Source organism: Coregonus lavaretus (assembly GCF_964263955.1).
Source record: "Coregonus lavaretus genome assembly, chromosome: 19".
Lineage (NCBI taxonomy): Eukaryota > Metazoa > Chordata > Actinopteri > Salmoniformes > Salmonidae > Coregonus > Coregonus lavaretus.
This window is the reverse complement of record NC_140006.1, coordinates 18,168,666-18,195,349: the sequence shown is the minus strand read 5'-3', so window position 1 is coordinate 18,195,349 and position 26,684 is coordinate 18,168,666. Positions and strand designations below refer to the sequence as shown.

General features: G+C 38.8%; 1 protein-coding gene across 1 annotated transcript in view; it reads left to right on the top strand.

Moving 5' to 3' along the window:
- Window positions 1–22,558, top strand: part of LOC311146674 (acid-sensing ion channel 1C-like) — a gene marked incomplete at both ends in the record, with an annotated part of 249,269 nt that extends 226,711 nt beyond the window's left edge. The window contains 10 exons of the mRNA XM_084183207.1: window positions 4,425–4,575; window positions 4,987–5,114; window positions 10,844–10,994; window positions 11,175–11,231; window positions 17,908–18,061; window positions 18,282–18,373; window positions 18,747–18,826; window positions 19,074–19,145; window positions 20,958–21,010; window positions 22,480–22,558. Coding sequence (XP_084039333.1) covers window positions 4,425–4,575; window positions 4,987–5,114; window positions 10,844–10,994; window positions 11,175–11,231; window positions 17,908–18,061; window positions 18,282–18,373; window positions 18,747–18,826; window positions 19,074–19,145; window positions 20,958–21,010; window positions 22,480–22,558 — 1,017 coding nt within the window. The remainder of the gene's footprint in view (window positions 1–4,424; window positions 4,576–4,986; window positions 5,115–10,843; window positions 10,995–11,174; window positions 11,232–17,907; window positions 18,062–18,281; window positions 18,374–18,746; window positions 18,827–19,073; window positions 19,146–20,957; window positions 21,011–22,479) is intronic.
- Between the last annotated feature and the right edge of the window lie 4,126 nt (window positions 22,559–26,684).

The window sequence follows — 26,684 nt, the reverse complement described above, 5'->3', positions numbered from 1 at the left end:
TGTCTTTACACATTTCCTAAGTGACTGATTGCTTCTGGAATTGAACTAGACCCCTGCATCTGCAACATGTTATTATCACACCCATTAATCTGTTGATGAGAGACTGGTGTTGGATAATTCAAAGAAGAATTCTATCGTTCGAGAAATGAATGCGGCTTTTTTTATTAAATCATGATGTAAATCAATCAGTTGTGTATCCCTAAAAAGTACAGTACAGTACATGCCTTTTGTTTGCTTGGTTTGCAAAGACTTTTCAAGCCTAAGTACTGGACAGCTGTGTGTATCTGGAGCATCGAAAAGGATATTATATTTTGCCTGGAATTTATGACACCAATTCAACCAGAGAACCCATCATGATTTCTGTATGTAAAATGAAAAGCCCAAAGCTTGACTAAAAAGACTGCCTTTTGGCATGAACCATATGTGTAGCCTTGGAACAGAGATCATTATGGTAATAGCCCCCACATCAGAATCAATCAGCCCTGGGTCTCTACCTAACGATGCCCAGGAGACCACTATCCAGAACAAAACAGGAAAGAGGAGGAAGAGCATGCTGAAACAATCATGGATGGAGACCACCGTAGCTTTCATGAGGAGGACCAAGGTCCACGGTCTGATGTTCGTCTTCTCCCCGGAAAAGACCCTGCCCCAGCGGATCCTCTGGCTCCTGGCCTTTTTTGTGTGTGTGAGTCTCTTGTTCACCTGGTCTTGGAACCGCATCCTCTACCTGATGTCCTACCCAGCCGTCACCAAGATTAAGATGGAGTGGGCTCACAACATGTCCTTCCCGGCCGTGACCTTCTGCAACCACAACCTGTTCCGGGTGTCCAGTCTGACCAAGGTTGACCTGTACCACAGCGGCTACTGGATGGACCTGATGCACCAGAACCACACGGTTATGGAGAGGAGCCTGGCCCTTCTGAGGGACAACCACAAGTACAACCTTCTCAGCCTGCTGGACTTCAACGGCTACACTCCGCCTCCTCGTTACCATGTCAACACCACCGAGATGATTGGCAGGCTGGGCCACCAACTGGAGGACATGTTGCTGGAATGCAGGTTCCGGGGGAGAAAATGTACTCACCAGAACTTCAGCACCGTATGTAAAGTAATATAGCCTAGAGATATCACGAAAGATGTCTGTGAGGGGTTGTTGATATGCATTTTGTGTACAAGGTATTAATAATTCATTCAATGGTGTGTTTGAATGATATTCACACCAGCAGGTATTCTCTAGGCAAGGTTGAAGGCATTGAAGTTTTAAGGCTAGCTACCGGTATCATGTCAGATGAATTTGTCTTGTCCTTTTCTTTTGTTTTGCTTATACAACATAATAGTTGTTCAGTGAATTGTAAGAATACAAAGAATACAGATACACACAGTTTATAGGATGGTACTGATCGGGTAGAAATACTGTTCCTTTTTTTTTTGCTAACATAGATCACAGTTACATATTGTTTGCATGTTGGATGATTTTCAAAGCACAGTGGTACAGTATAACATTCACATTACCTCTCAAAACATGAATTTTAGTAACTACTATTCAAACCACTCCATCTTTGTCTTTGTGTCCCTTTCTTTTAACAGCAGCAACAACTAGAGGGAAGAATAATGAAGGCATCAATAATTCAAACATTATAAATGAGTACTAATGAAAGTTTCAGCATCTCAAATTAAACATCTGGACGTTCTATTGACACTGTGCATCCATTTCATGAGCTTATTTCCCAGAGAGGTGGATGGCTTATCAGTCAAAATAAGCCCCTGACTGCACTAGTCTGTAACAGTTGGTTACTCTCAATCATTCTACCTCAAAGCTATTAGCCGTCTTAAAACAGATTGATGCAAAATTATACATGAAAAGAAAATGTCATTGTTAGTCACATTCAAAAGCAAACTAGACTTAAACACTTTATCAACAGTATAGGATTTGAAAAAATATGAATAGACAACTTGGGATCTGTGTTTAAAGAGATAGTTCACCCAAATTACAAAATGACAAATTGGTTTCCTTACCCTGTAAGCAGTCTATGGACAAGGTATGACAGCAATCCATGCTTTGGTTTAGTTTCCCTGGCACTGTTTCCACATGCTAACGTTTTAGCATTTGTGGCACAAATCCCATTCAAGTAATGGGATTTGTGCCACAAATGCTAAAACGTTAGCATGCTAAAACAGTGCCAGGGAACCTAAACCAAAAGCATGGATTGCTGTCATACCTTGTCTATAGACTGCTTACAGAGTAAGGAAACCAATATTTAATTTTATAATTTGGGTGAACTATCCCTTTAAGTAGCTGACAGACACAGAGATTTTGATTGTGTGTCATTTCAAGTTTTATTGGATTATATCAAATTCCATCTAAAAGAAGACTTTTGTCTTTAGGTGCCATCTTTTGACAGCTTTGACAAAGATTTTCCACAAAGATTAGGTACTTCAATGTGAGGCATGCAAGGCTTCATTATAGGAATTATGTTATATTGAAGCTATGGATTTTCTAAGGTTAAACCTAAAAGCTTTAGAATTCCAGCTGCCATTTTGGTTCTGGCAGGGGCCGGTTGCTCAGAGGGCCTCATTATGGACAGGAGGAGAGAGGAAACTGAAGCCCTGTCATGTCTGTCTGAGCCTATGTGGGTCTGAGATGGGACATGGAAGACTGACTCTGATCTCTGGAGAGAGGCTTTAATATGCTGTCAGAGGCATCCCTCTCTCTAAAACTTTCACCACAATGGATATTGAAAGGAAAATCTGTAGCCCACGGCATAGGATTCCTCCCTATGGGTTACCTGTTTCTCTTCAAACGTATAGCTGTGGGACCAGAGCATTGAGCCAGGAACAGCAATGTTGATTATTCCAGCAAAGGGCTTGTCTGGACCATGCTAATGTCTGTCAGTGGCTATTAAATACTGGCATATTAAGCCCCGCTCAAACCAAATGGGAGTTGGCAGTGTAAAATGAGTGGTGACCTTATCCATCATAAGGCCTTCTTAGTTAGATGAGACAAAATTCTCCCAACAAACGGGTGTACCTTTTACATGGTAGTTGAAATAGCAAAACAAGAGAGGCAAGCAGGTCTCATCCCATGATATTGGATGTACAATATGTCCATCTGTACAGATGTAGGATCTTAATTGGATCACTCTTTTGTTGCTGAGAAGTTTCCTGCACCGCAGGAAATGCAGATGAACTTCGTGATTTACATACATTCACTGAAAACCCACACTAACACACGGTTAAAGTAATAGTATTGCACTTTTCATGTAGCCTACTTTTGGCCAGCTAATAGCCTAACCACCCATCAAGCAACATTATGGACAAAACGTTAAAATCCTGTTGTTGCAGGATAGATTTGCTGTGACAATATATGTCAAATTAAGACCCTACATCTGTATGGACACTGTATGTGCCTATACCTTAGTTATGAATCACTTTTCCTGTCCTGTGGTTATTAAGATACATGTGGATGATTACTGTATGACATACATGCTTAGTATAGATAAAACCCTCAGAGCACTCCATGGCCAATCAATTCCACCTCTGTGAAATTAAATAACTTACACACAAAATTGATCTACAATTTAAAGCCCTTATCGCCTTTATCTATTTTAACTTTTAGTTTTAAGTTATAGCTCACCAGCCATGAGTGTCAGTTATGCAAAACCAGATGCAGCATTGTAAGAAGCTCCTAAGGCTTACTTATGCTCTGCTGGCAGACATGAGAGCAAAGTTGCCCATCTCGGAGAGAATTTGTAAAATTGAAGAAGAAAAATACATGAAACGTAATTTGTGAGAGATGGTGCTAAAAGAACATGGTGCTGCTATACTGGAAAATCAGCACAGTACATCTTTGAATCAGTAAAACTAGCTGGGTATTTGCTGCAGGTAAAATATAGTGTGCACCAACATTTAATATTAGATTACCATTGAGCTGCATTGGCATAAATTAATGCTTTCCAAGGGCCCATAATAAAATACATTGTATTTGAACAACTTAATTTAGTGTTTGGTGGGATGGGAGAGGGTTATGTGGGATGGGAGAGGGTGGGGTGGGGTTGCCTATATTGCTTACTTAGAACTTTCTGTTTTAATGGTAAATATATCCTAAAGAAGTATCTAAATTACTCAGGGGAAATACAAAATGGGGCTAGGTAAAGATTGCCAGTTGCCATGTTACAGGTGTTAATTAATTTATTCATTCATCAATCTATATAGCATCTTGTTTGGTTCAGTGTTTTCTTTGATAATTACCTGAGAAGCTTACCTGCCCAGCAACCCTATCCCCAACCGCAACTTACAGTAAATTAGTCTCGACAGAGAGCAAGACAGAGAGCGACCATTACACAAAGTGACTGTGCTGTTTACTCGCTATGTCAAAACAATGTTGTTACATTGAATTAATGTCATTTACCTTCTTCTTCTTGCAGATTTACACGCGGTATGGGAAATGCTACACCTTCAACTCTGGTTTGGACGGCAACCCGTTGTTGACGACGTTAAAAGGCGGGACAGGAAATGGGCTGGAGATCATGTTAGATATCCAACAGGATGAATACTTACCTGTTTGGGGAGAGACAGGTGAGTACCCAGTCGAATGACTCCACTTAGTCAGAACCACAATAACTAATCTGTCCATTAATGCAGTAATGACTGGACTTTGGGCCATGGTAGAATCAACTTTGAAAATCAACCAGCCAACTGACATGCATTCAAGGTGCCTTCCTATTACAGAATTTCACCTGTACAGTATTACAACAACAGATAATGTAGTTCAAACACTTATCCAACACAACATTTAATGTCTCCATCTTGGGAAAAAGGGTTCCTTCTTAACAGTGCATTTCAACATTTGGCTTTATCACAACAACATATATCCAGTAAAAAAAAACATCCCTTTCCCAATACAACACTTAATGCCTTCAATCCGGGTAAGAAGAGAAGCAGAAGTTTCTGTTGTTACATTTTCTGGCCTGCTGTATGTATCCACAGACGAGACCTCGTACGAAGCAGGCATCAAGGTTCAGATCCACAGCCAGGACGAGCCTCCTTTCATTGACCAGCTGGGATTTGGTGTGGCCCCTGGTTTTCAAACTTTTGTGTCATGTCAGCAGCAACTGGTACCTAATGCTCAGCCTCTCTCACAAACACCTTTCCCTTCCTTCCTTCCTTCCTCCTCTCGCTCTGCTTTTGTCTGTGTTTTTATCCAAACCTCCAACCCTTCTTCCTCCTCCTGTCATTGGCTATACCTCTGTGTCTCAGAGCCTGGAGCAAAATCAGTTCTGTTTACCATTCATGCATGGAATAACATGCAACCAGGGCATTAGCTAAACCTGAACAAAAACAGTCTAATGATTCTGAACTGAAGTACTAACAACGGGATATTTGCTACCCAGTATGTATCCAACAATGGATACAGAGGGAAAGACGGATTGGATGTACCAAGCAGACACTGTCTATACATGTATTTACACTGTTATTGGTGAGCCAGAGCTAAAGTGTACCCCAGGCAGTTCACACACATCTCTGACAGCTCAAAAGTACATTTTCCATATAATGTTGCTGGCAATGACTGATCCCACTTGGGATGGGAGAAAAATAGCATAAGGTCTCTGAATGCTACATAAATTGGATTCAGTCAATCATAGTAACACTATGTAGAGAGAAAAATAACATTCAGAAGACTTTGGTTTGCTTTTCACAAAATGCATAGAATCACAGCAAGCCGTTGTCAACATTTTTTGTAAAAAGGAAAACCATTTCAGTGTGAACTTTACATTTTCTGGTGTAACAAAAAGGCAATGTAGCACAATCATCATGGCTTTGCAAGAGAGGACAAAAAAAGTATTAAGGTTGAATTACTGGCCGTGATTCAAGTGTAGTCAGAATTGGCTCCCAAGAGTAGCACACATTCAGCAGAAATTACACGTCTTCAGAAGCTCTCTCGTTTAAATCAACTCCACTCAGTATAAATAAAAATCATGGATGATGGAGCATATCTGGTACATTGTATCAAAGATATGTTCTAAGGATTTAATTTACCTTGTATGGATCAATTTCAGATGATATTGAAATAGAGCTGAAAAAATACTTATCTATAGGCTACAGTGCCTGTAAGCACAGTCCTATACAGTAGCCTGTTTCTGATGGGTCCTGTGACCAGTCAAAATGGAGCAATATTCTCTAGTAGCCATCAACCAGTTGTTGAATACGAATATTAAAATAGGGCAGATGTCAGGACCTCAAGTGTCATTTTTATGCCGAACTGAACTGAAACGTCCCTAAGAAGTCCTCGTGTTCACAATGGCCGTCCTTTTTCCAAATTCATTGGTAATCTATTTCACTGTCCTGTCATTGTCACTAACTGTAACCATAGGACAGGATAACAGCACCCTTGGCACACTGTACAGTACACAGATTTCAGATCATGTCAGTGAATGTCAAACATCAATTTCCTTGATCAAACATTCATTAATTAGAATTCTAAGCTTTCGACTACTTTTGGCTTTGTCAACCTCAAATGTTGATTTTTCATCTCGTGATAAAATAATGCAGTCTTGTAGACTTCAAAATTGATAAGCCTGAATCTCAAATAGCTAATTGGCTAATGCTATGGGTCGTTAATAGACCCTCTTAGCAGTGTCCTTTCCCTGTAATCAGTGGAGAGAGAGAAATAATTACTTTCGGGGTGTGCTCCCGACAATTCCCTGGATTTCAATAATAGAACAGGGAGGTACAGTACATGCCCATACTACCCACATTGATATTCACATCAAAACCCAACCAAATCAAAATATGTTAAAAAAATGTGTTTTTTGTACTACGGCATAATCATTTTAAGAGGATAAATAATACTGTAGCATCACACTGTTGAGGAAAACTCGTTCCAAGGAACAGGCAGAGCTCATTATTCCATTTATAAGAGTTTATTCAAGCAATTGCAGGGAAGCTCACACTCAGGATGAAACCGGAGAGGAACTTAATTATTACAGATTAATTATACTTAATCTACACAAAGAGCAGTTTACCCTTCCTAGGGGTAGGCAAGCTTACGTGAGAGATAAGGGGTAGTTGGCTCCAATTTCTTAAAGCATTGTACAAACAAGAACAGGTTTTAACCAGTTTTCACAGCCTATGTGTCTAAGATATGGGAGTGATAAGATCTTTAGAGCCTAAATAGATATAACAAGAATTCAGCCTTTGCTGGGCCTTTAGATAAGGAGCCAGTAACAAATCATTATTTTGTATGGTGTATGAAGAGGGTACTAGACAGCAAAAAATTACCAGTGATATAGTACATATAGTATTATTCAACTCAAGCATTTACATAGCATTAGACTGCAACAGAACATTTTACCCCAACAACACACACTATCAAATCTATTGCAATAACATGCCACTCAGCCTGCAGCTTATGAAATCCTGTGATTATAACTTGAAACAGTGACAGGAAGGTGAAATACAGCTGTGATCTTTAGAAATATATTTCCTTTGGTAACCACTTTATTGTGAAGGACCTCAACAAAGTGTCACTGGAGTCGCAATGTCATGTTTTATACACCCTTTGAAGATACACATCTAATTAGCTGTACAAGTCACAACTTAGTTTCTCTTGAGAAGTCAGTGAAAACTCAGGGTTCAGGGTTTGTATAACTTTTCCTGCTGAATTAGTAAAAAAATGTAATCATCAGGATTATAAATCATTACCAGAAAAATATTTTAATACATAAACTTACACATTGACCTACAACTTATTCAACAAGTTATTTTATCCCGAAGAAGATTTTCTATCAAGGGGCTCTTCAAAACCCCTCTCTCCATATTCTAAAGAATAACATGAGGTTATCGATACAGTGCATCTCTAAAACAGACTATTGGACACCACAATCCAAACAACTGAATTCAACTGACTTTCCTTGTAAAATAGCTGTTATTTACAATTGATATGCAAATTAGTCTCCTCTAATGACTAGAGCAATTAATTGACATTAATTGTCCTGCGTTCATTATAGTGCCATTTAAATCTGATAGGATTCATCTATCATACTAGTATCACCATCTCAAATCAATCCAAATTGATTGATACATTTTTTAACCCCATATCCTTCGATTCTTTAAAGCTTTTCAAACCCTTTTCGGAGGAACTGATAAACATATGACTTATCATACTTCCCTTCACCAGAACCACTCATATCTACCTCACTACAACCACATGATACAAACATGTAACCCTCTCCCAATCTCAGTGGAAGACAAGTCTGACCTAAAACCAGCCTTTAAAGGACACATTAATTCTACACCACCAAAACAGAGAATCACTTGGTGTTGAAATTTGAAACACTATGTTTACAAACATGTCCACCAATCAAGCTTTGAGTGGGTATGATCAATTATTGCAAGATGGCTGAATGACAAGAAATCAATGTTTCTGAAACAATTTTGGGCTGGAGTCCTCAGACCTGGGCACAGCTGTTTTGGGGCACAGTAAGATCAACACCTACAGGCTGGCTGACTGCTTATATCCGGGGTCCAAACCAAGGGCTTTGACAGATGCTGTCCTATTCGTTAATGCACCACTGTTACTGCTCTCTGTTTAGTGGTGACGTGTTTACTGGTCCCTCCCCCAGATGAGACGTCCTATGAGGCCGGAGTAAAGGTTCAGATTCACACTCAGTCAGAGCCTCCTTTCCCCCACCAGCTGGGCTTTGGGGTCGCCCCCGGCTTCCAAACGTTTGTTTCCTCCCAAGAGCAGCGGGTAGCGTACCGTATGACTGTCTGGGTATGCTGCATGTATGCCACAAGCTAAGAGCCACCCAATTACACTCCCCCTTCAAGTCTTCATGACGGAATGGACCAATCACCTCCCTCCATGTGGATGTAGTGACTACATTTCAATGTCTGTACCTTGCTGGTTCATCTCTGTCTTCTGTCTCATCATAACTACCATCACTATGGAATAGCAGCACATAATACTATCCTTTCCACTTCAGCTAACACATTCAGTATTCATTATCCATTATTTGTCTTCATACAAGCTGTTGTATATGGTGCAACCAATATTATTGCGCAGTTGTTTTGTTTGTTTTGTTGTTTAGGGCTTTGCATTTGAATGTTGCATACTGCTAGGATACTCTTCATCTGCTTAATGTCTCCTAATGGCCAATCGTTGTGTTTAATGTGGTTTTATTACCCTTTTAGAGTAAGGTTCTATCCATCTAGAGGACTTGATATTTGCTCTGGGTTTTTATTTCCTACGGGGACAATGGTTGTGAGAGCCTGAAGGCTTAGTGAAGACTTAATCAAGTTTTCAATTTTAAGTCACTTCATAACTTATGCCGGGCATACACAACTTTCAAAATCCTAACATCAATGAGCCTCTCACATTTAACAACCGTCCTTCCTGTAGTTTTTTGTCTTGCACACATAATGGTGCGCACACTAAACGATGTGGCACAGACGGTTGAAATATCTAGCCAATACATTTTGAATTGAATAACATTACTTGTGAACTCCAGAGCTGTAACGATGAGACGCTTTGATTAAAGGCAAGCATAAACGCATACTAGTAGTAGTCATTGCTCCTGCTTGAGAGTCTACACATTCTGGGTGATGCGATACAGCGTCATCTCACCGGCTTCTTCTCTGGCGAGCTCTCATTGGCAACTGCTGATCACCGTTCTCAAAACTTGTCATTGCCACATCTATTAGTGTGCGCACCACTAAGTTGGCAAGACAAAAAACTACAGGGAAGATGGTCGTTTAATGTGAGGCTCAACAATGTTAGAATTTTGAAAGTCGTTTAGTATGCCCGGCATTACTTGTTGTTGGGTTGGTATCCAGGTCAATTATGACTGATTGCTTGTACAGCTGATCAGCTTTTTTTTTAGCAATACTGTTTGTTGAATGCACAAAATGACTGATGAAGATAATGTGTCACTTTGACTATAATGAGACTAGAAAAGTAGCTACTCTTTCTGGATGTCTTAACAATGAACTTTAGTTAAGTAGATTAGTATTGTTCTATTGTTGTGAATTGTTAGATACTACTGCACTGTTGGAGCTAGAAACACAAGCATTTCGCTACACCCGCAAAAACATCTGCAAAATATGTGTATGTGACCAATAAAATTTGATTTGATTTGATAGTACTGTTAGACTTTTAAAGTGTTGAGTGAAGTTTTGTGTACTGCTTGTATCATATCACACTGCAAATAGTTTATCAGGGAAAGTACCCCATCCAACATAATTTGAATAACATTGTGGTTTTTGTTACCATTCAGTACATCATAATCAGCTACATTCATTCCTAAAATGTAGGAAGTCAAGGTTTGCATAAAGTCTGTCAAGACAAGAATTCCATTGTATTCATCTAAAAACCTCATAAACATACTACATACTGTATAAAGTAGAACATTCCCTGGGACGTTTTTAAAACAATAATTCTCCATTAATTGTGGTGTCCAGACTGAAGTTACATATTTACAGATTATATTTGCCCTGTCTCCATACCCCCCATGGTACTCTGCTTTCCTTTCAGAACTAGAACTGACTTGCATCAGTGATTTACTGCATGGTGTCTGCTTGCTGCTTCTGTGAGCTGTGTTTACCAGCTACACCGTCGTCTGAGTGGAATATCCTTGTAGATGTGAACAGCATCCAGAAAATATGTATTTATTTCATTGTGTTCCCTTATTAAATGTTTGATACGTTTCTGTTTGTTTTTTGTCTGCTTGTGTGCACTTTTTATGTTGGATTTCCCGCTGGGCTGGGCTTGACTAGCTGTTGTTGACAGTGGTTCCTATACTGTGCCAATATACTGAGGGGAAACCTGTGCTCTGTTCTGTCCCAGCTTCAGTACCTCCCTCCCCCTTGGGGAGACTGCAAGTCCACTCCCATCGACTCAGAGTTCTTCTCCACATACAGCATCACAGCCTGCCGTATCGACTGTGAGACACGCTACCTGGTGGAGAACTGTAACTGCAGGATGGTCCACATGCCCGGTACTCACACACATTGGCTTGACCATCACATAATTCATCAATGGAATATGATTAATAATGTTTTCTGTTGTTGTTGTTGTTGTTGTTATGCATGGGAATATGTAAGGATGTTAATGGGATGAAGTTGACATTTTTATTTTATCCCCCCCCCCCCCCCTCTCTTTCTCTCTTGTTGAATAGGGACCTCAATGGTATGCACACCCGAGCAGTATAAAGACTGTGCAGACCCAGCTTTAGGTAAGGCAGACAATGGTCATGATATCTATATTAGGAATATGAACCTGTTATTAGTAGATACACCACACAACATTTTTACGGAAGCTCTGAAGCACAAGGCAAAAAAATACAAAATACTTACTCTTGGAATTATCTCGTAACTTGTAACATAGTATCTTGTGTGAACGACTTAGTATCTTAGAGATACTAAATCGTTTGAATGACTTAGCTAAAAACTATTTAATTGTTATTTTATCTAAATAGGACTCATTTGTTACGTGTAATGGTTGCTGCAGCCATTCATTCACTAATTCCATCCATTTATATTATTATTCATTGACAGTTCTTTGATAGCCTAAAGCAGGGCTGCTTTTGAATGCCAGAGCATGTTAGTGTGCGAGTGTGGAGCAAGGAGCAGAGCATAATTAGAGCAGAATTTGTGTCTGCCTTCTCTCCCGCTCCAATTTCGATCTAGTACGGCTCAGCCACCAACTCGGGGCATGCTCTGCCTAGCATTTTTCATTTCCTTTGTCACTATTCTTTTAATTAGGCCTATTCGGTTGTAATTATTTAGCCTGCCCCACACACAGTAGCCTATGTCTAGTTTATATTAAACTTTCTAACAATAGGATACGTAGTTTCTATTTTGAAGGACTTCAAATGTATTAACGGATGTTTTAGGTAGGCTACTGTAAAATGTACTTTCGTTTTATTTTATTTTGGGGGGGGATAGAAATACCAAAATATAAATCCATTTAATGAAGCTAAAATAACATGAATAAATCATAAATAATGAAGGACAGTTACAGCTTATTTTCATAAATATAAGGGAATAAATCATCTCAAACTTCATCGGTCAAATGATTTGCACACAGACTCAGGCAACCAACAAGCTTCACATGTGCATTGAGAATGGGAAATGTGCTCTACAAATTAATAATAATAATAATAATAATAATAATTATTATTATTATTATTATTATTATTATTATTAAGACAGAAAAAAACACATATAAAAGCTTAATTACATAACGGAATATTAGTGGGAATATAGCTATAATATAAACAAGAGAAAGGAGAATGGAATATACAGTGCCTTCAGAAAGTATTCACACCCTTGACTTTTTCCACATTTTGTTATGTTACAACCTGAATAGAAAATTGATTAAATTGAGATTTTGTGTCACTGGCCTATGTACAATACCCCATAATATCAAAGTGGAATTATGTTTGTAGACAGTTTTACAAATTAATAATTAATTAAAAGCTGAAATGTCTTGAGTCAATGAGTATTCAACCCCTTTGTTATGGCAAGCCTAAATAAGTTCAGGAGTAAAATGTGCTTAACAAGTCACGTACAGTGGGGAAAAAAAGTATTTAGTCAGCCACCAATTGTGCAAGTTCTCCCACTTAAAAAGATGAGAGAGGCCTGTAATTTTCATCATAGGTACACGTCAACTATGACAGACAAAATAAGAAAAAAAATTCCAGAAAATCACATTGTAGGATTTTTAATGAATTTATTTGCAAATTATGGTGGAAAATAAGTATTTGGTCAATAACAAAAGTTTCTCAATACTTTGTTATATACCCTTTGTTGGCAATGACACAGGTCAAACGTTTTCTGTAAGTCTTCACAAGGTTTTCACACACTGTTGCTGGTATTTTGGCCCATTCCTCCATGCAGATCTCCTCTAGAGCAGTGATGTTTTGGGGCTGTCGCTGGGCAACACAGACTTTCAACTCCCTCCAAAGATTTTCTATGGGGTTGAGATCTGGAGACTGGCTAGGCCACTCCAGGACCTTGAAATGCTTCTTACGAAGCCACTCCTTCGTTGCCCGGGCGGTGTGTTTGGGATCATTGTCATGCTGAAAGACCCAGCCACGTTTCATCTTCAATGCCCTTGCTGATGGAAGAAGGTTTTCACTCAAAATCTCACGATACATGGCCCCATTCATTCTTTCCTTTACACGGATCAGTCGTCCTGGTCCCTTTGCAGAAAAACAGCCCCAAAGCATGATGTTTCCACCCCCATGCTTCACAGTAGGTATGGTGTTCTTTGGATGCAACTCAGCATTCTTTGTCCTCCAAACACAACGAGTTGAGTTTTTACCAAAAAGTTATATTTTGGTTTCATCTGACCATATGACATTCTCCCAATCCTCTTCTGGATCATCCAAATGCACTCTAGCAAACTTCAGACGAGCCTGGACATGTACTGGCTTAAGCAGGGGGACACGTCTGGCACTGCAGGATTTGAGTCCCTGGCGACGTAGTGTGTTACTGATGGTAGGCTTTGTTACTTTGGTCCCAGCTCTCTGCAGGTCATTCACTAGGTCCCCCCGTGTGGTTCTGGGATTTTTGTTCACCGTTCTTGTGATCATTTTGACCCCACGGGGTGAGATCTTGCATGGAGCCCCAGATCGAGGGAGATTATCAGTGGTCTTGTATGTCTTCCATTTCCTAATAATTGCTCTCACAGTTGATTTCTTCAAACCAAGCTGCTTACCTATTGCAGATTCAGTCTTCCCAGCCTGGTGCAGGTCTACAATTTTGTTTCTGGTGTCCTTTGACAGCTCTTTGGTCTTGGCCATAGTGGAGTTTGGAGTGTAACTCTTTGAGGTTGTGGACAGGTGTCTTTTATACTGATAACAAGTTCAAACAGGTGCCATTAATACAGGTAACGAGTGGAGGACAGAGGAGCCTCTTAAAGAAGAAGTTACAGGTCTGTGAGAGCCAGAAATCTTGCTTGTTTGTAGGTGACCAAATACTTATTTTCCACCATAATTTGCAAATAAATTCATAAAAAATCCTACAATGTGATTTTCTGGATTTTTTTTCCTCAATTTGTCTGTCATAGTTGACGTGTACCTATGATGAAAATTACAGGCCTCTCTCATCTTTTTAAGTGGGAGAACTTGCACAATTGGTGGCTGACTAAATACTTTTTTCCCCCACTGTAACAAGTTGCATGGACTCATTCTGTGTGCAATAATAGTCTTTAACATGATTTTTGAATGACTACCTCAATTCTTTACCCAACACATACAATTATCTGTAAGGTCCCTCAGTCAAGTGTGAATTTTAAACACAGATTCAACCACAAAGACCGGGGAGGTTTTCCAATGCCTCACAAATAATGGCACCTATTGGTAGATGGGTTTGAATAAAAAGCAGACATTGAATATGCCTTTGAGCATGGTAAAGTTATTAACTACACTTTGGATAGTGTATCAATACACCAAGTCACTACAAAGATACAGGCATCCTTCCTAACTCAGTTGCCAGAAAGGAAGGAAACCGTTCAGGGATTTCACCATGAGGCCAATGGTGACTTTAAAACAGTTACAGAGTTTAATGGCTGTGATAGGAGAAAACTGAAGATGGATCAACAACATTGTAGTTACTCGACAATACTAACCTAAATGACAGAGTGAAAGCCTGTACAGAATTTTTTTCTCTCCAAAACATGCATCCTGTTTGCAATAAGGCACTAAAGTAAAACTGCAAAAAATGTGGCAAAGAAATGATCTTAACTCCAACACATCACTAAGTACCACTCTTCACATTTTAAGCATGGTGGTGGCTGCTTTAGATGGGTGAGAACAAAAATATATTTCATATATTTTGAATTCAGGCTGTAGCACAACAAAATGTAAATAAGTCACAGGGTATAAATACTTTCTGAAGGCACTGTATTTGAAAAGCCTAAAATTGAAAAATACATTGAGATGAAGCCGCCCCTGTGTGTGGATGCTATTTCTCAAAAATGTTTATTTCTTACAGTGTCTAGTGTGCTATTTTTATTTATTGGATTGAAGAAAGAAAACAAGTAGGCGGCCAGTACGGTGCAATAAACTTTAGCGAGCTACTTACAGAAACTATATACAAATAATACATATAGGAGCAAATCAGCCTGAATATCAGGAGGCACAACTGCAACGCGTTTCAACTAATTCATTTGCACATTGATCTGAAACTGTTCTTTAGAGATTGCAACCCATCTGTCCCCACGAAAAGTGGGTTTAGGGCTCCATGTATGTTCGTTCCACATGGGCCTATTGACCAGCTTGAGGACTCTATTCCCTATGTCAGGAATAACTTCACCCACTCTGAGAAACAAGCCCTCATTCAACATTTCATTCTAGCTCACAATCAAGGACAGCTTTGTATTCCCTCCATCAGTGGTGAAGTATAGGCCTATTACTATGTAGCCTTGTGACACTATCCTACTGGACTCTGTGCCGGTCCCTACTTAAGTGTAATAGATTTTTGAGAAATAGCATCCACATTCCTTTCTCCTTCATATTGTTTATATTATGGCTATTTTCCCACTAATATTCCTTTACGTAAGTAGACCCCTTTCCTGCAGTCAAATGACCTATTGGCCTCATGGGTGGCATGTTATTAATACCTTTCATAATTTCATAATTAATAAATTAATAAGCATTCTTTCTTTTTTTACACCGAAAATACAGTGTTTCTATGTCAAAAGGATTTGTTATATTTCAGTCTTCTATGATGTACACTACCAGTCAAAAGTTTGGACACACCTACTCATTCAAGGGTTTTTCTTTTATTTTTACAAGGTTTTACATTGTAGAATAATAGTGAAGACATCAAAACTATGAAATAAAACATCTGGAATCATGTAGTAACCAAAAAAGTGTTAAACAAATCAAAGTATATTTTATATTTGAGATTCTTCAAATAGCAAAACACCAGTCTCAACGTCAACAGTGAAGAGGCGACTCCGGGATGCTGACCTTCTAGGCAGAGTTGCAAAGAAAAAGCCATATCTCAGACTGCCCATCTTAATCTTTTATTTTTATTGGCCAGTCTGAGATATGGCTTTTCATTCAAATGAGTATACTAAGTCATTCCAAGAGTCTAAATATTTATATATTTTTGCCTTTGGTGTCAGAGCTTCTCTAACATTGTAGTTTGAAATATTAGTAATAAAGCTTTTATACAATTTCTTAATAAGGAACTTTTGAATTGCACTACTTTTGTCATGAGGCCTCTAGTGAATTGTTTCCTGTAGGCTACAGTGGCTTGCGAGTATTCACCGCCCTTGGCATTTTTTCTATTTCGTTGCCTTACAACCTGGAATTAAAATGGATTTTTGGGGGGTTTGTATCATTTGATTTACACAACATGCCTACCACCAACATGCCTACCCCCCCAAAGGGTTACAGCTGCAAGTCTCTTGGGGTATGTCTCTATAAGCTTGGCACATCTAGCCACTAGGATTTTTGCCCATTCTTCAAGGCAAAACTTCTCCAGCTCCTTCAAGTTGGATGGGTTCCACTGGTGTACAGCAATCTTTAAGTCATACCACAGATTCTCAATTGGATTGAGGTCTGGGCTTTGACTAGGCCATTCCAAGACATTTAAATGTTTCCCCTTAAACCACTCGAGTGTTGCTTTAGCAGTACGCTTAGGGTCATTGTCCTGCTGGAAGGTGAACCTCCGTCCCGGTCTCAAATCTTTGGAAGACTGAAACAGGTTTCCCTCAAGAATTTCCCTGTATTTAGCGCCATCCATCATTCCTTCAATTCTGACCAATTTCCCAGTCCCTGCCGATGAAAAACATCCCCACAGCATTATTATTTTATTTTATTTAACCTTTATTTAACTAGGCAGTTAAGAACAAATTCTTATTTACAATGACTGCCACCACCATGCTTCACTGTGGGGATGGTGTTCTCTGGTTGATGATAGGTGTTTGGTTTGCGCCAGACATTTTCCTTGATGGCTAAAAAGCTCAATTTTAGTCTCATCTGACCAGAGTAGCTTCTTCCATATGTTTAGGGAGTCTCCCACATACCTTTTGGCGAATACCAAACATGTTTGCTTATTTTTTTCTTTAAGTAATGGCTTTTTAAGGGCGACTCTTCCATAAAGCCCAGCTCTGTGGAGTGTACGGCTTAAAGTGGTCCTATGGACAGATACTCCAATCTCCGCTGTGGAGCTTTGCAGCTCCTTCAGGGTTGTCTTTGGTCTCTTTGTTGCCTTTCTGATTAATGCCCTCCTTGCCTGGGCCGTGAGTTTTGGTGGGCGGCCCTCTCTTGGCAGGTTTGTTGTGGTGCCATATTCTTTCAATTTTTTATAATGGATTTAAAGGTGCTCCGTGGGATGTTCAAAGTTTAGGATATTTTTTTATAACCCAACCCTGATCTGTACTTCTCCACAACTTTGTCCCTGACCTGTTTGGAGAGCTACTTGGTCTTCATGGTGCCGCTTGCTTGGTGGTGCTCCTTGCTTAGTGGTGTTGCAGACTCTGGGGCCTTTCAGAACAGGTGTATATATACTGAGATCATGTGGCACTTAGATTGCACACAGGTGGACTTTATTTAACTAATTATGTGACTTCTGAAGGTAATTGGTTGTGCCAGATCTTATTTAGGGGCTTCATAGCAAAGAGGGTGAATACATATGCACGCACCACTTTTCCGTTATTTTTTTTTTAGATTTTTTTTAAACAAGTTATTTTTTTCATTTCACTTCACCAATTTTGGCTATTTTGTGTATGTCCATTACATGAAATCCAAATAAAAATCCATTGAAATTACAGGTTGTAATGCAACAAAATAGGAAAAACGCCAAGGGGGATGACTACTTTTGCAAGGCACTGTATATTCTTATCACCTTTTTTGAAAACATAGACTCCCATTCAATTGTCATCCTCCACAGACTTCTTGGTAGAAAAAGACAATGACTACTGTGTGTGTGAGACACCATGCAACATGATACGCTATGGCAAGGAGCTGTCCATGGTGAAAATACCCAGTAAAGCCTCTGCCAAATATCTGGCCAAGAAATTCAACAAAACTGAGCAATACATCGGGTAAGTATCTGGATAGTTAAAGTGAGTTAACAGAAGTGACGTAGCGATCATACGTTTGCATCAATAATAAATTAAGCATGATACTGTTATCCACAGTTCACATTCAAATTGAAAAGTAATGCAAAATGTCTCAGAATTGGTAAATTAAATCAATTAATTGTATCTCTAAGATGTACATTACAGTGTAACACCTTTTTTATTTGTTTGTTTTTGTCTCTAGAGAAAACGTACTAGTCCTGGACATCTTCTTTGAGGCGTTGAATTATGAGAAGATTGAGCAGAAGAAAGCGTATGAAATTGCAGGGTTGCTTGGTGAGAGAATTTTTTTCCACCAGGCTCATTATCTGTTTTTACAGACGGAGAGGAAACGTACTAGACCTAAACATCAAATCCTCTGCAAGTACTACATGCATGCTGGGCTAAACTCCTTTTGAGGCTATTTTCTTTTAAACCTGTAAGTCTCGGCCGCATTTTTATATTGTACTTGAAAAGAGCACTCAGTCAGGAGAGGTAGATAAAAAGCTACGTCTGGATGGACAGTTCACAGTTTCAGAATTCTGCTCAGCTGGCTGAGATACTAAGACTTAAAGTAAATGTTTCAAGAATGGTTTTATGCACTATGCTATTACCTGACCGACTGTGCTTTTGCCTGTCCATGTCTGTTCATCTGTCATCCTCTTTTCAGGTGACATCGGAGGTCAGATGGGTCTGTTCATTGGAGCCAGTGTTTTAACAATACTGGAAATATTTGACTACTTATATGAGGTAAAGTGGAGGCACTCACATTTGTTTAATCACCTAAAAGTATTGTCAAGTAGTACTGTAGAGTTAAGGGTTATACTGTATGTTGAAAGTACACAATTCATTCATGATGATGAAGTGTCTGAATTTAATCAAAAAGAAGACAAGCCCTTGACCTAATGATATTGTTTGTCTATTTGGGTTTAAGTGTGTTTAACTGTTTGCATGTGTCTGGATTGTTGTGATGTTAACAATATGTTTTTTTATTTAGGTATTTAAGGATAAAGTTTTGGGTTACTTCATGCGCAAGAAGCGACCACAGCGTTGTCCTAGCGACAATCTGGTAATTTGAGTCTCCCACAATGCACTGGTTTGTAGTTCTGCACTGCACTACAAACAAAGTAACGCAATGTAATGTGTCAGAAACTCAAGCCTTTTTCATGACTAGTCAATGACAGATGTGGAACGCAAATCAAAACGAGTACTTTTTCCTTAGTTATATACAGTATATGCCCAAAGCCTGGTTCCAAGGTAGTGAAAAAGCCCTGGGTTTCTGTTTCTGCATGTTATCTACATGCACGGTTGCTTCAGTCTTGGAGTTTGGCCCATAAGCTGATGTGGAAGAAAAGGTTAGAGAAAAGATGTCCTGGCCCCACTCATGAGATAACTGCAGCTGCATGTACCAAGAAGGAATTTTCCCTATTGATATTTATTTTAAAACTCTCTATTTTGATAAGACTTAACGGTAAGGAAGCTTTAAAATACACTTCTGTTGTTGAGAGGAAGTTATCATAGATTTGGACACTTGGATATAGTTTGACTTTTAGTAATTTAGACAGTTGAAATAGCAAGATGTGTTTGATAATTAAATTCATAGATATGGTTCTGTATTTTTGTTTGTTCAAATAAAAGGATATGTCAGGTTTATTCAGAGCATTCTATGTGACAAAGGATAGAGAAAAGTAAAATCATTCAACTGGATGTACCCTATGAAAGATCCACTCTAGTCATCGAATCCTGTCATTATATACACATTGTGTGAGCACTATGGCTGCGTTTACACAGGCAGCCCAATTCAGATTTCTTTTCACTAATTGATCTTTTGACCAATCAGATCAGCTAGGAAAATATCTGATGTGATTGGTCAAAAGACAAATTATTGAAAAAGAAATATCAGAATTGGGCTCTCAGCTTGATAGTGGTGGAACCCATCATCTCTGAACAGTTACATCCGGCACATTGAATAAAAACATCCCTGTTTCCATGCCTGTTGCAGTAGAGTAGAAAAAATACCTTTGTGGCATTTCACATCAAGTTTTCCTCAGGCTTTAGATGGTTTTAATCAGCAGTAGCCAACTATATTATATTACACACACTAACTAGAGGCACATATTGCAACATGAAACAAGGACATGGAGCTTTAGGTGGATGTAATGCTGTGTTTCACTACCACATATAGTTTATACACCCATGTCATGGAATCATCCATTATTGAAGGCTTTCTTTGCTTTAAAACATAATGAAAAGCCATTTTTGATACCTTTGACTCTCATGTTCCCCAAACCTCTCCTTCTTTTCTGCCAACTCCATTCACCCCCTCTCCTCTCTAACCACCCAATCAATCAATCTCTATGAGATAAAGTGCTAAATGAAAACAGTATGAGCCAGTGCAACCTACTGTATGCTAAAATAAGTCAGGCACAAGAATGTTAAATGTAGTGGTATGATAGTTCTATGACTATGTACTTTACATAGTACATTAGATGGCATGTAAAACAAAGGGAGCAAATAGCAACCATTTTCATATCAAGATACAGTATGTTTGTGATTTCTATTAATTTCAATGAATGTCTACCATTTTTGAAGCATTACGAAACATACATGGCAGAGACTAGCAATGGTACCTTGCTTTCTCAAATTGATTTGATTTTGTAACTTTCATTGAAATCAAATGGCTGAACGGAGGTAGCTCTCTGTGACATTTAAGTATTGGTGTGCAGCGTTCTTCTCTATACTTAATCGATTACACAGGGCTGTAGGCCTAGCCATTTTGCACAGACAAACTTGCTTGGAGCCACTTGTTTTACTTATCAGCTCTGCATTGGATTTTTTTTTGGTCACCCTCATCTTTCTTTTTTCATCATGTCTATTCCAGGAGTTTCCAGAGAACCCAACCAGCCCTGGTGTCACGCCTAATCATGCCCCCAGGTAGCAAACCCCATTGATAATAGATCCTCCCTCTCATACTGTCCTTCTTTTTCAGACATTCTGGGAACCATTTCATGCATTTCCTTTCTGGTTAACGAGATGTTGGTTCACCTAAAGCTGGTTTGGTGGTTGATTTTGTAGAGATGTAAAACATACAAGTAGTGATGACTTTATAAATGTGCTTTTCCAACACAGCAATAGGTCAATCTTATTATAGCCAATGTAATGCATTTTCCTCTGTAGAGACCATTTTGAAATCAATGACTCTCAATGCCGTAAATCAATTTGCATTCCGAGATTATTATCGGTTTATTATAAACAATGAGTTGGTTGGATTCTACATCTGTTAAGAAAGTTTGGGACTTTGCTAGTCAGCAATACAGTCATGCTTCTTTTTGTTTTTACTAAATAATGAAGATGCTTTCCTTCCCTTAGGATAAAATGCAGTTTCCTGAGAAAAATATAAATGTATATATACAGAATTTGCTGTAGATAGTACAACAAAAGCTGGTCCGCAGGGATCATCTATATAATTTCCTACTAGCTTTCCTGCAGGACCGAGGTCCATTTTAGGGGACCATTGTACTGGAACCTGTGCCCAATAACATCACTAGATGCATTCCTTGGTGATGCTATCACAGGTCTGCATGCAATGCAGTTTGCACCCAATGAAATGGTTCTTCATCTGCTGGAATAGCTATCTACATCAATGGCTAATGCCTCTTTTGAACCCACATATCAGCAATATATTAACTGAAACAACCGCAGTTGCACTAAACTTATGCAAACATAATGTGTATGTCAATGATCATGTACGAATTAAGATACTAATATCGAGATAAGGACAAAAAAAACTGTTTTCTTTTCTCTTTCCCTCCTTCATCCATACCATACCCCTCTTATCTTTCTCTCATATTCGTTCATCTCTCTAACGATACCGTGAAACATTCCTGACCTACTGTAACTGTCCCCTGCACTACCAATGTAATAATTTTTCTTTATATGTTATACCATTTGTATTTAATTATTTTGTCAATGTGTGCACTCTATGCTTTCAACCATCTTCCTTCCTGTCTAATGCATCAACGATGGTTAACGTCATGTTATGGGTCCCGTGTAGCTCAGTTGGTAGAGCATGGCGTTTGCAACGCCAGGGTTGTGGGTTCGTTTCCTACGGGGGGCCAGTATGAAAATGTATGCACTGACTAATCAACTGTAAGTCGCTCTGGATAAGAGCGTCTGCTAAATGACTCAAATGTAAAATGTAAATGTCACTTCCTTTTGTATTCTGTTTTCCACTTGGTCCTGGTTATGTTGAATACTATTTATTGTCCTTTTTTTCCTGTTAATGTCACATCCCCTCCCATTTTTACTGCGACCTGCATGCCTCTCTCCTCTTCTCCTCACTCTCTCATCACCCATCCCTTAATACGGTTGAACTCCTCTTCCCCCCTTCCCTTGTCTTACAGAGCACCTGTGACACCCTCCGGAGTCACTCGGACAGTCTCGGATTCACACCGAACATGTTACCTCGTCACCCGACTCTAGGCAACTTTGAGGAGTTTGCTTGTTGACGACATAAAGCAGGGTGGGACCTGGGATCTTTGGGGTTTGACAGCAAACTGTGAAATAACTTATTTATTATTACAAACATGGCGAGTGATAAATACTCAAAGAGTAGTAGGATCTGTGAATTGCCTGAATGGAAATAGAATACTATCATAAGAATAAACCACTTTCAAAACAGAACTCAGGTGATAGGGCCATAACAAGGCATCGACTCTACACTATTTATTGGATGCTTCATTCATGTTGCATTCTCTTAAACAGGGTGACATTAGAGTGTATTTGAATTGGTTTTAGTCAGCCTAGTAAAGTGTCAGCTTAGTAATGTAAATGGCAAGGACTTCGGAGTGGTCTCATTTTATCTCAATTTATACACCTTTGTAATCACAGTCCGTTCTGGTGTGCTGAATATCAAACTGAGAGGCTAGCGATGGTTAGCATGTGTAGCATCAGCATAACAAGGTCCATTCATAAGTAGAACAAGAGAGGAGGTTTAAAGATATCTTTATGGTACCACTTTTTCATTTAGTGTACCTCATTGAGAGTAAGATAATTCAGATTTCAGTGATGCCTACTCAGCTATGATCACAACGCTCAAAGGAGAACAGCAGACCTGACTTGAATCCCAGTAGTAGACTGCTGTTGTCATTGTTGTCTTGTTGTACACAAATGATTCTGTTCTGAGATTCTTGATCATCTCATTGATTTTAAGTATAATCCCAAGTGATGAAAACGTCTTGAATTAGGTTCCAAGAAGATACACATTTGCAAGATAACTGAATGCCATTCTTTGTTTACAAGTTACATATTGGAGAGGGGAAAACAAGTGTATATGTTTGCACAAATGAACAATCACAACTTTTCCATTGATTTTTGGAAAATAGGAACATTGTCCATGGTTATTTATAGTGCTCCGCTCAATGTTTTCTATCTGTTTACTGCTGAAAAACAATTCACATCAATGACTAAATGTTATTCTGTCGTGGTTTCCCATTTTGGGGGGGGGGGGGGGGGGGTAGTGTTATCAGCAGACTGGCTGGACTGTCACTGGAAAAGAACACAATTCACAGGAGTCTGCTGTAACTTGGCCTCCCTCTTTTTCACCACTTTCATTTAGAATAGATAAACAAGCAAGACGATGCACCCATCCTTAAAGTTAGCATGTGTGGGTGTTGAAATGGTTTTGTTCCATGGCCATGGCTTTTAACTGCTACAAAAACACTCATTAGCACAAGTCCCCTGTGATAGTAATATATTCTCTATTGGAAACTAGTGGAGTACAAATGTTGTCACGGTGGTGTTCTAAATATTGATTGAAATGTGTAAATACCAGATTTTAAAAAAGAAATTAAATATTGCTCGTATGTTGATATATTGATGGTATGTAAAAAAATATATATACAAATCTCCATTACTGCTGTTGCATTGCATTACATTTGGATGGAAGCAGCTCACTTGCCATACGAGCACACAATGCCCTACCCCAACGATTGTCCAATCATTTGTGTTGGTACCCAAGTTGACCTCAAGTGTCTTCCAGTTTCCATTTAATTTCAGGACCGGACACAGAGTAGAATTTGTTAGATGCCAGACTCAGAGATAGTTTATTACAGTGCTTCAAAAACATTCTATTCAATTCAGTTGGTTTATAACACTGAAATGCATTGTATAATTGCATTATTATATACTATTGTTATTGAAATTTCAGTATATGTAATAAGACTCAAATAACAGTTAGTTTGTGATGTGTAAATGATCAAATATAATAAACTGTATATTTAACCATCTTCCTATGTACACACCTTTCTATCTTTGTGTCAATCTAATTGCTCTCATGCTACTGTTCATGTTTATCATAGTTATCTGTGCTTTGGTGGCAATCAAAGGGACGTCGGTAGCTTTACTCTTTTGCTCATAAAACATATTATTACTAATTCTAGAAGTTCTATTCCTGTGCTTTTGTCTGTTTATTAGATGACTGTTGATGTGAAGCAAGCACAAAACCTTGGAGAGCAGCTTTTGTTCCTGAGCCAATGACCCTCCCTCTCTGATCAAGACTGACTGGTACAGATTATGTCCAACTATGGGCAACACTTAAGATGCCTTTAGTTGCCATTACACCTATGTAACTACACAGTAATAACTGCAGTAACAACCTTGTACCATTACAGGGTAATACTAAAGATACAGTATGTGTCCTGGGGTGACACTTTATCCACTATGAGCCAAATACCAATATCATTCAGAATTTATTTGAAGTTGTGAACTTTTCAGGAGTGTTTCAATCATATAATGTGGTTTAGTGTTGTTTTGTTGTGAGCAATAAATGCATTGATTTGAAAATGACACTTCAAAATGCATTGATTCGAAAATGGGACGATCAAGGTATTCATTATCAAGTCTGGTCAAACTGTACTGCTGCCCGACTACTAAGTTGAAGTTTGAAAGTTATGATGATCTGAATTTCTCTGGTGGGTGTGGCATAAAGGAATGAATGGTTAAATCTCTGCTGTACTGTGATGCCACAACTGATGATGTGACATTGTCTTGCTTTTGACTGTATTTGACTGTCTGTCATGATGAACATAGTGGAGGTCAATCATAAAACTTACCACCAGGGTTTACCACCTGTCCTTTCCAAGACAACAGGTAAATACTGACAGAATACATTGCAACTATTATGATGCAAGCGTAAATCAAATCTACAATTAATTCATTTTAAAGTCGGAATTATAAAACAAGTGGTAAACTTGCTATGCTACAGTTTTATGAATACTCTGCACAATGTACTGTCTCCATCTACAATCCTTACTCACCCCTGCCTTACTGCCAATCAAAGAACAGCAGAGCAGAAGCTAAAGAACAGCAGAGCAGAAGCTAAAGAACAGCAGAGCAGAAGCGAAAGAACAGCAGAGCAGAAGCTACTCAGTAGTCTAAAGCTGAAAATGGACATGGTCCTGTCATATTTGAATAATACCGGCAATACTGGTTGTGCTAATTGATTCAAGTCTTTTAATGGATATTTTATAGCATAATTCATTACAGCCAAGTAGATGACAGTGTTATATATTTCTGTCAACCAATAGTCTAAAGACCTTTATTCTTGCAGATTAATTATAATGTGAATTGTTATTGCACCTTACCTCTTTTCCTCCTTGCATGACCATTGTCTCTTGACCACCGCGAGTGCATTATCAGCCTTGTTACTCACTACTTTGTTGGGAGCCAGATGGTTAAATTCCATGTTCTGTGGTAGGCTACTCTACAATCTTCATGGTCATGAAAAATCATCATGAAAAAATTAGGCTTGGGGTTGTGGAATATTCAGTGACCATGAAGTATTGAACATGGGGCTGAGAACCTGGGATATGTGTTCTGACAAATTTTTGCAGGTCAAATTATTGTATGTGGCTTGTAAGGAATGTTATATTTCTGTAAGACTAGAGCTTATAGAAGCCCTGTTTATACCTGGTTCTCACATGCATCCTTTGTCCTGATCTTGTTCACATTCTGATTGTGCCCACATTTTTAGACAGGTGTAGATGATTAAAAGACGCATTGTAATCTGATTGTGATCAGATCTTCTTGGCCACCTCCGGAGGTAGTCAGACACATTGTGTAGATGGATCTGGTCAGTGAAACCATTTAAATCATCATAATCCCACCCTCTAAAATCAATGACAGGTGATGCCATTAATTTATGACATCAATATTGAAATAAATAATTAAATATTATTTTTAAAGAATATCTGTCAAATGATTTGCATACAGTGAGCATATTGTTGACAGTGAGGGACCAGGATTTCTGGTCACAATGCAGAACGGATAAGAGACACTTTTTTTTTTTTTATGTGTAGATGCACGACTACGATGTGGGTAAGATCAGGACAAAAGACACATGTTAGCACCAGGTATGAACAGGGCTAGAGTGTATCGATTATAGTATGTCTCGCCCTGTTGGAGGCCTACAGACACCTGTGGAACTAAACTAGGTTAATCTGGCTCTATGTACTGTATATATGATACATAATTTGTGATTGACCTTAAGCAGTAATTAAATACTTAATACTCTCTTTATCAAGTGTGACGTTCTCAATCTTACGTGAAA